At 34.6% G+C, this 10,420-nt stretch overlaps 1 protein-coding gene across 1 annotated transcript; it reads left to right on the top strand.

Annotated features, from left to right (window-relative positions):
- Positions 1-420: 420 nt before the first annotated feature.
- On the top strand, positions 421-3,223 carry LOC149576908 (G-type lectin S-receptor-like serine/threonine-protein kinase LECRK2). Its single transcript, XM_089820651.1, has one exon. The coding sequence runs from the start codon at positions 633-635 to the stop codon at positions 3,021-3,023; it is 2,391 nt and encodes a 796-aa protein (XP_089676777.1). The 5' UTR covers positions 421-632; the 3' UTR covers positions 3,024-3,223.
- The last annotated feature ends 7,197 nt before the right edge of the window (positions 3,224-10,420 follow it).

Below are 10,420 nucleotides of genomic sequence, written 5' to 3'. Positions count from 1 at the left end.
GGTTGAAACCAAAAAAAATTTCCCTGTTGAATATGGTGCTGTTAGGTTTTATTATACTATAGGTACCACATGGTTTGACTCTTCCATCGAATTTGATAGTTTCTTTCCCCACTTTCACTTCATCGAAAGTGAGGTATGTACTGCAACTATGGCAACGCGGCATTATTTGATTTGACCGGAAAACAAATTGCCATACGGCAGTTTGAATGGATCAATCGATTCTCAGCCATTGAAAATGCTCTCCAGCTCGGTCAGACTAGACTACAATTAAATTGCAATACAGCTGTTTGAATGGACCCGATGGAACCTCGGCCATGGAAAATGCGTCTGTCGCAGGTTATTACCGACAAAATTACATTGCGTGTCTTATAAGTTGTCAAGTTTTATACTTCCACGACCCGTCATTCTGGTGACTCTGATAGTTTGACACAGGAGCCTGTCTATCAATTCATGCCTGCTTTTTCCACGCGGAATCAGACTAATCGAGCGTCGACTGACTTCAATTGCCATTTACCAGAAATTTCTTCCCTGTCGAATATGGCGTCGTTAGGTTTGGTTATATTATATAAGGTACCACATCGTTCGACCCTTCCATCGAAATTGATAGTTTCTGTAAATCCTCAGTTCTACCCATGACTTCAATTCGCTTACTCTCTCTCATTTTCATTCTCATTCAGATTCTCTTGTGCGCTTCGGCTCAGAAGGCGCAGCAGAATATCACACTCGACTCCACTCTTAGTCCTTCCCAGGATTCCAAATGGGTTTCACCGAATGGGCATTTTGCTTTTGGATTCTATCAGCTCACTCCAACTCTTTATGTCGTAGGCGTTTGGTTCGACAGTATCATTATCAAAACATTAGCCTGGACTGCTCTCAAAGATAACAAGGACATTCCAGTTGCAAAGAAGTCTAGTTTGCAGCTTACAGAAAGCGGCCTCAGCCTGTCTGACGATAAGAAAAATGTAGTGTGGACATCTGAGAACTCTGACAAGGTAGCCACGGCTGCAATGCTCGACAACGGCAACTTTGTGCTGCGGAATGCGTTATTTCAGATTACCTGGCAGAGTTTTGATTATCCTGCAGATACCCTCTTGCCCGGTCAGACGCTCAAGCCCAACGGTAACATATTTTCCAAAGCTTCAAATACAAATTTCTCATCAGGACGATTTGAGCTCTCAATGCAAGAGGACGGCAATTTGGTCATTTACACTGTGGAGCGCCGGGGCGACCCTGACGGCGCCTACTGGGCTTCTTCTACGTCTCAACTCCAACACGGATTATTAAGCTTGGTATTTGACCCCAGCGGGCTGTTGTATTTGGTAAACAGTACCCAAATAACAATTTCCAAGGTGGGAGAGGGCAATGCTGGAGATGGACGTTTTCTTCGCAGAGTGACGCTCGAAATCGATGGAACTTTTGCAGAGTATGTGTGGAACATTGACGGCAATGCTTCCTCTTGGTCGTCTGTATGGCAGCCAGTGAAAGATCCATGTAAAGACGTCAAGGGTCAGTGTGGAAACAATGCAATTTGTCTATTAACTGACCAGAACAAGCCCAACTGTACTTGTCCTCCTCATTTTCAGTTTATGGACAACCAAGACCATTTTAAGGGATGCATGCGAAGCTCATCACCAGGGCAGAGTTGCAGTACAAGGAGTACGATGTGGCGGCTTGACAACACAGACTGGTTGCGCGGTGCTGATACGGATAGTGATTATTCTGTATTGCTGGATCTTAGTGAAATTCAATGCCAGCAGTCCTGCTTAAACGACTGCATGTGTGTTGTGGTCACATATCATGATAATGCTGTTTGCAGGAAGAAACGGTTGCCTCTGATCGATGGCCGTCAAGCTCTAGAAATCACTGCTCGAGCTTTTGTCAAAGTATCTGATGAGTTGAGTGCAGTTTCTCCTTTGCCTGGGACTCCTCTGTCTGAGGAGAGGGAAGGAAAGACGCTTGTATTGATTGGCATAGCTCTCCTCTCTTTCTCCGTATCTCTTCTTGTAGCGGCCTTCTTTGTCAGGTGGTCATCATGTTGTGGGCGCACCAAGAATAAAATAGCAGAGGCGCAGCAAAAGGTTGTGGAGGGATTGAATGCCTTCTCGTACAGAGAAATGGAGGCTGCCACAGGTGGTTTCAGACAAGAATTAGGAAGGGGCACCTTCGGTAAAGTTTATAAAGGCGAGTTGCCGGATGGGAGAGAAATTGCCGTGAAAATTCTTCTTGATGGCGTATGGCAGGGACACGATGGGGAGCGATGGTTCAGAACGGAGATGAGCGTGATTGGTACAAGCCATCATAAAAATCTGGTTCAGCTCTACGGTTTCTGTGATGAGGGTTCTCAACGGCTTCTGGTTTACGAGTACATGAGCAATGGATCCCTGGACTCTGCTCTGTTTGTAGAAAACGGGTTTCTTGACTGGAGGACACGTGTGCAGATTGCAATGGGCATAGCCAGAGGGCTCCTCTATTTGCACGAAGAGTGCGAGACGCAGATCTTGCATTGTGACATAAAGCCCCAAAATATTTTGCTGGACCAAAAGTACACTCCCAAAATATCAGACTTTGGCTTGGCAAAATTATTGAAAGCAGATCAGAGTGCGACACTCACGGCTGCCCGGGGTACTATGGGTTACATTGCGCCCGAATGGATTAATAAAATGTCTATTACTGTGAAAGTGGACGTTTACAGCTTTGGAATGATGCTGCTCGAAATTATTTGTTGCAGAAAGGCCACTGACTTGGGTGCTCCAGAAAATAGAATCATTTTGTCTAGCTGGGTTTATGAATGCTTGAAGCATGGCAGACTCTCCGAGCTTGTGGAGCAACAGCAAGTAGAGAGTGAAGGGAATATCATTGATTCTAGGCAGTTAGAGAGAATGGTGTTGGTGGGGTTGTGGTGCATTCAGCAAGATCCTGGTCTAAGGCCTTATATTAAAAAGGTAGTGCAGATGATGGAAGGAACAGTTGAGATCGCACTGCCACCAGCTCCAGGGTCTTTCGTTGGTTCCTTGACTCTCTAAAGCGATTTAAGTCTTATTTCATGACAGGAATATGCATCCTGTCTTTTCATCTCAATGTGAGGGTGTGAGGATAACTAGTGTTGGGTTGGTTTGATATTTTCCAAATTTATTGTTATATATATAAATATAAAAGTAGTATTTAATGTTTTTTTCATTAAAAAAATTAAATAATTATTATGTATAATAATTTGAGTAACAAATTGAATATCATATATTTATGAGCATAACTATTGATTGATCAAAATACAGGGGATACATATCAATTATGAGTGTTCATATTATATTTTTAGACATTTTAAAATTCAAAGTGGTATAACATTTGAAAATATTTATAAATAGTCAATGGTCCCTTGGTCTAATGGTAATGTTGAATGGCTCACAAAGAGCCCACTAGGGCTGATTTTGATGGTGTGGATGCCCCTCGGTCCTTAGCTCTAAGATGAAGAGGTGCATGTGTGGCCCTGTATCAGATTCCTAAAACCTTTTATAAAAAAATTATGAATATATTATTCTCAATTCTCCATTCAAAAGATTTAATATTGGCAAAAATTTGAAATTCTGCACATACATAAAGAAAACTTAGCATTCGTTCTATAGTTTCTGTATGTTTCTTAATAATTAATAATATTTAAAAGATTATTGTCTTAATCAAGTTAATTAAATAATTGATTCTATAACTTAAACAATATAACAAAGGCTTTTTAAAGTAATTAATTTAAATGTTGAATAAAGAGGCCAAATAATAAGCTTATAAATACAAATGATGTCGACTTAGTGTAACCTTCCAAATACTTGTTGGATCCCTTTCTAAGGAAGTTGTTGGCATCGATTGATGAGCTTAAGGGGCTTTCTAATGAATGGTTCATAAAGCACAACACTTGGTGAAGGTTTTGCAAATGGGGTTGAAAGCTTTGGGTTTAACCATAGAGGAAACTCCGTAGTTAAGCACACTCAGGCCGGAGTAGTATTGGTTATGGGTGACCTCCAGGAAGTCTCGATGCTTCACCCCTGTGAGCGTCACCTAGATCTAATGAGTGCTAAATGTTCCATTTATTCTCATGAGAGATGGATTCATGTTGAATCACTACTCATGAAACATGGGTCAATGAGTTTGATTCAAAATCACACAGTTAAACCCTGATAGCAATATGACAATCATAAAAATCATTGTAGAGTTTATATTTCTTTTATTTATGGTTCCAATTAGAATTGAGTCTTTATTTATTGTTTAAGAGGAGTAAGTCCGTCTCAATTGTGTATTTACAATTTTGGTGGGAGTCATTCCTCACCTTAGCCCGATGTTTACAATATGACTTCAAATATTTTAGCTCATATATCATTGTAAAATTTGTGTAATCACATATCTATCTATTTAATAGTATTGATGTACTATCTATACAAATTTATTCTACATATTTACAATATTTATAATTATTATTATATCGAAGATCAAAGCTACCTATAGATTATGATAGTATAAAGATAGATAATCTAAATTTCAATTGTTAAATGTCGAAGGGTACACAAGGGTGAGTGTCGAAGAGATTCGCCCTAAATGTACATTGTTGCCGAGTTTTTTTCTCCCTCGGGTACCTTGTCGTTGGTTCTTTTCCTTCTAGATATTTCTATTCAGAAACTTGCCTTAGTACAATATACTATAGCGCCATTGGGTGACTTGTCATCAGGTGGTACGATGGATGTCTTGGATTTAACTATACAATTTACCATGAACGTAAGCATGATTTATATTAGATATTATGGGAGATTAAACTGTACGAAGTGGTCAATGTATGGAAGTATGGGTACCGTCGGCTATAGCGAAAGTGTGTCATACAACGGAGGATCAAAGTCAAAATCCTTCAAGCTCACATATTACTTGCATTGATGACAAAAATAGAACAAATGGAAGAAAAGGATAATAAAATAGTATTAATAATATTATAACCTATGCATATATCTGGTATCAAACAAGGATCGAATACTTGAAATTATCAAATATCCAATTTGGAATTGCATATCTGATTTTGTAACATTACAAACCTAAACCATGGGAGGAATGTTCCATTTTACACATCAAAAATTGAAAAAATGGCTTAGGCATTTTAGATACACAATTTATATCAGGTATACGATATATTTTTCAATAAATGGGTTGGTTTGATATTTGCCAAATTTATTGATACATTTATAATAATCTTTTTCATTTATAAATTTAAATAATATAATCATGTTTAATAATTTGTGTAATAAACATAATATTACATATATATCAACATAACTACTGATTGATCAAAATACAAGGGGATTGATATGAGTGTTCATATTAGATTTTTAGACATTTTTAAATTCAAAGTGGTATAACATTTGAAAATATTTATAAATAGTCAATGGGCTTTGGTCTACTGGTAAAGTTGAATGGCTCACAAAGAACCCACAAGTGGTAATTTTGATGATGTGGATGCTCCTTAGTCCTTGGCTCTAAGTTGAAGAGGTACATGTGTGGATCCGTAAAGAGTTCCTAAAACCCTCCATAAAAAAAATTATGAATATATTATTCTCAATTCTCCATTCAAAAGATTTAATATTTACAAAAAATTTGAAATTCTGCACATACATAAAGAAAACTTGCATTTGTTTTATAGTTTATGTATCTTTCTTAATAGTTTGTAATATTTAAATGACTGTTGTCTAAATCAAGTTAATTAAATAATTGATTCTATAACATAAATAATATAACAAAGGCTTACTAAATTAATTAATTTAAATGTTAAATAAAGGGGCCAATTAATAAGCTTCTAAATACAAATAATGTTGACTTAGTGTAACCTTCCAAATACTTGTTGGATACCTCTATAAGGAGGTCATTGGCATCATAAAAATCATTGTGGATTTTATATTTCTTTTATTTATGGTCCAAGTTGGAATTCTGTCTTTCTTTTTTTGTTTTAGAGGAGTAAGAGCCTTCCAATTGTCTATTCACAATTTTGGTGGGAGTCATTCCTCACCCTAGCCTGATGTTAAAGGTATCACTTAAAATATTTGACCTCCTATATATCATTGTAAAATTTGTGTAATCACATATCTATCTATTTATTAGTATTGATGTATGATCTATACAAATTTATTCTACATATCTACAATATTTATAATTATTATATTAAAGACGAAAGCTACCTATAGATTATGATTGTATAAATATAGATAATCTCAATTTCAATTATTGAATGTTGAAGGGTACACAAGTTTAAGCATCAATGAGTTTCACCCTAAATTTATATTATTGCTGAGTTTTTTCCTCCCTTGGGTACCTCCTTGTTGGTTCTTTTCCTTCTAGATATTTCTATTGAACAACATGCCTCAGTACAATGTACTATAGTGCCATTGGGTAGTATGATGGAAGTCTTGGATATAACTATACAATTTACCAATGAATGGAAGCATAATTTATATTATATATTATGGGAGATTAAACTATATGAAGTGATCAATGTATGAGAGTTTGGTTATGGTTGGGTATAATGAAAGCGTCTCATACAATGGAGGAGGTGTTATATACAATTGGAGCGTATCATTAGTACATTATAGTGGTATTAGAGTCAAAATCCTTCAAGCCCATAGATCACTTGCAATAATTACAAAAATAGAATAAATGGAAGAGAAGGATAGTCAAATTGCTACCACTAAAATTGCCAAGTGATATAACAAATATCAAAAGAGGGAGAATCTTCTAACATTTGAAGAATATTTTAGTTTGACAGGAAATATTATAAATACCATGAGGAGGTTATCAGGGTCTTTGATGAATAATATAGTGAACCTAAGAAGATCAAGATTATTGAATTCGTTGATAGGTACTATGTAAGGAAAATAAAAGAGGAGACAACTCTTAAATTAGGACCTAAATCAGAATCAAAGGAAGGACAAACACCATATAGTCAAGAGAAAGTCAGTGGCATCATGAATAGAAAGGAAGATGAAGACATGTCAAAATATTCATGCTAGCTACAAAAGGATATGGATAAGCAAGAGAGAAAAAGTTTCTCTTTAAGAAATGTGCAGGATCATGGTATGCCAAGACGTTGCAATGTCAAAAGACTTCTTTCTTTATAGATTCAAAATTACACTAAAATATGTGTTGACATTTTCGCAGGCCTAGGTGTTAGTATGCTTGGCCAAAGATGACAACAAAACATAAACCATATCAGGTATCTGGTAGTTATCATATACTCAATGGCTATCAAATGCTTGATATGTTTTCTATACCTCATATTTTACAATATTAAAATAGTATTATAATATTAAAACATATGCATATATTGGGTATCTAACAAGGATCAAATACTTGAAAATATCAAATATCTAGTTTCGAATCGGATATATGATTTTGTAACATTAAAAACCTAAACCATGGGAGGAATGTTCCATTTTACACATTGAAAATTACAAAAATGACTTGGAGATTTTAAATACACAATTTATATCAGGTATACGATAGACCTTTCCTAAATTTCATCATTGATAAATTAATTTTTTTTATACTTGGTATGTATGTTTCAATAGCAACAATTATACTATTAATTATATTATGGAATGGACATTAAGGGACATGTCTATCCATTATAACCCAATTAATATAATAACAAATTGTTATATAATATCTGATATATTTAATACTATTGGTTAACAATTTGTCTTCCTTACTTCTTTGGTTTATACCTTGACTCTCAAAATGCCCAATGGCTAATGGAAAACAAAGGAGTTAACAACAAAATGGGTCAGTGTAGTAATCTATCAAAGACCCCTAAATTGAAAGGTACAACTCCCTTTTTACATGCAAGATTTGTAATGAATTTGTTTTTAAGTTGTTAGGGTATGCTCTTAACTAGAGAGCAGAAGAGGCCAACAACCAAATTGTTCAACACTTCAAACAACCTAGGCAATTTTGAAAATGGAGACTAACATCTATTATGCAATCTATTCTAACTTGAATACAAGGCTTGAAACATGCAATGATAGCTACAAAAACAAGAGAGGAGAAGGAATGACTAAATAAGAAATTCCTGGATTGTTGAATTAACTAGGATTAGACAATACCCAGACTGTCCACTTTTTAAATGCTTCATTAATCAATTTCTAGATGTCTCATACATTTAACTAAATACACACAAACTTTAGTGCACAACACAAGGAAATGAATGATGTTTATGCTGAGGAAAGTAAAGCTTACAATCCACTGAGATGAAGGAAATAAAACCAAGTTTACTTGCAATCATTCAATTTTCAGTTACAATACATTCATTCCAAACATCATACAATAACTAAATGAAAAAAAAAATTAAAAGTAGACTCAGAGTCACGCACAGTAGTCCCCGCTATAGGGGCTCACCCACAAATAATTTGTCGATGTTATTAACTTCTAAGAAAGTTACATATATAGGCCTCTTCAAAATGGCCAATTACATTTGATGATTGTAGTGCAGAGAATCTTTGAATGAAATAAGCTAAAAATAGGTCTTTGACTAAGTCATAATCCATTGCAAAGCCTAAGCTTACTAAGGAAATGCCTAAAATGGCTACAAAAAGAGCGATGAGAGAGAAGAGATAGAATGATAGATGTCTGAGAGGAATGTTAGAGCATCATGCTTTCTTTGGAGACATTGCTTTATCTCGATAAGCCTGTAAGAATTCGGTATAGCTCTAATACCATGTAGGAATTTGGTATAGCTATGATACAATGAAGAATTTGCCTTAGGAAAAAATAATGCCAAGATCAAGAAGCACAAGTCTAGCACAATATGGACCAAATAATGTATGATCATAACAATATGAGAATGAATATTTGATTATCTTTGGATATCAAATTATTCAATAATAGATAAATTGATGTACAAGTACACTAGAAGTGCTTGTATATAAAGGCCTCTAGAATGACTAGGAATTAGCAATATGATAAGCCTCACAACTAAGCACATGTCCACCAAGAGTAGATTATCCTCCATTGATCACAAGAGTTAGTGCAATGATGAGAGAATAAGCCTACATAGGTGTGTCATGTAAAATTATGTTGTAGACAGGTCAGTGCAAGAAGTTGGGTCTCACTTTTGGCCAAAAAGTGGAAGTGTTTTTCCCGTTTTTGAAATATTTTGTCAATTGATACCAAAATTTGAGACATTTAGAGATTAAATATAAAAATATTTCAAAAATAAAAATTGTAGTGCTTGGGATCTTCTTTTTCAACATGTAATTTATTTGTATACCCATATGATATATATTTTTTGGTATGGATCTTTAAAAACCATTTTTTTTAAAATGCTTGTTTCAAGACCATACCACACTCGTGTACGGACACCATAATTTGACCCAACTAAATGCATTTTTGTGAATCCTTTTAAATAGAGTTACCTAACACAGCAAAGATTGATGAGAATATTTTTCTTGAACTTTTTAATGATTTTTTAAAATTAATTTTTAATTGGCTATAAAAGTAAATTTTAAAACCTCTCATGTACGAACACCACAATTTGATCAAAACTTCACTTTTTTCAATTTTTTTTTAAACTTCAAAATAATTGAATGTAGATTGATGACATATGAATTAATTTAAGAAAAATCATAAAATAAAAAAGTTATTAATGTTTTAGTGAACATTGATATTTTATATTTAGGTACCACCTTTGATTTAAAATAATACAAAAATAGCAAATAAAATCATAACACTATAAAATTTATATTTCTGAAATTAGGATAGTGAGAGCTCTAATGGATTTTTGTTTTGTAAAAAAATTCAATTGAGAAGACCCTCTAAAAATTATGGCAAGGCATGAATTTGTCAATTCAATGCCTTAGCCAAATCTTGAGAGGCCAAGGCACAGGCTTGGTCTCACCAAAACCAAAATCTGAAGCAGGAAAAAAAAATCCCACCTCATGTTGTAAGAAATGGGCACTTGTTATTTGAAATTCAAAAAATGGGTACCCATTTTGAAAAACTAAAAGTCGCATGTGAAATCCCTCCAAAAAAAATTTTAAAAAATAATTTTTTTAGAAACAAGTACCCATTTTTTACTTTTAAAAAATGGGTACTCATTTCTAAAAAATTCAAATTTTTAATTTTTTGAGAAATAGGTACCTGTTTTTTGAAAATAAAAAATGGGTACCCAATTTTTTAAAAAATGGGTGCCCTTTTTTAAAATTTAGGGTCAGGTACTTGAGCTCAAAATGGGTGCCCATTTTTAAAAATTGGGTACCCGTTTTTAAGAGATCTCATTCCGCAAATTTGACTTCCATGGAATTGTGACCCAACTTTGTGCATTTACCTAGACACCATGTGCTTAATTAGAGTGTGAACAACTATGTTGTCTACATGATAACTCATTTGATTATGCAAACTCTAGTGTTGT

Source organism: Cupressus sempervirens, chromosome 1 (assembly GCF_028749045.1).
Source record: "Cupressus sempervirens isolate cs-2001-9-10 chromosome 1, ASM2874904v1, whole genome shotgun sequence".
NCBI classification, from domain to species: Eukaryota; Viridiplantae; Streptophyta; class Pinopsida; order Cupressales; family Cupressaceae; genus Cupressus; species Cupressus sempervirens.
The sequence above is the reverse complement of the archived record's forward strand: the minus strand, read 5'-3'. Positions and strand labels throughout refer to the sequence as shown.

What these genes read in the sequence shown, in the direction of transcription:
- LOC149576908 (XM_089820651.1), top strand. Translation starts at nt 633, where the DNA reads ATGACTTCAATTCGCTTACTCTCTCTCATTTTCATTCTCATTCAGATT.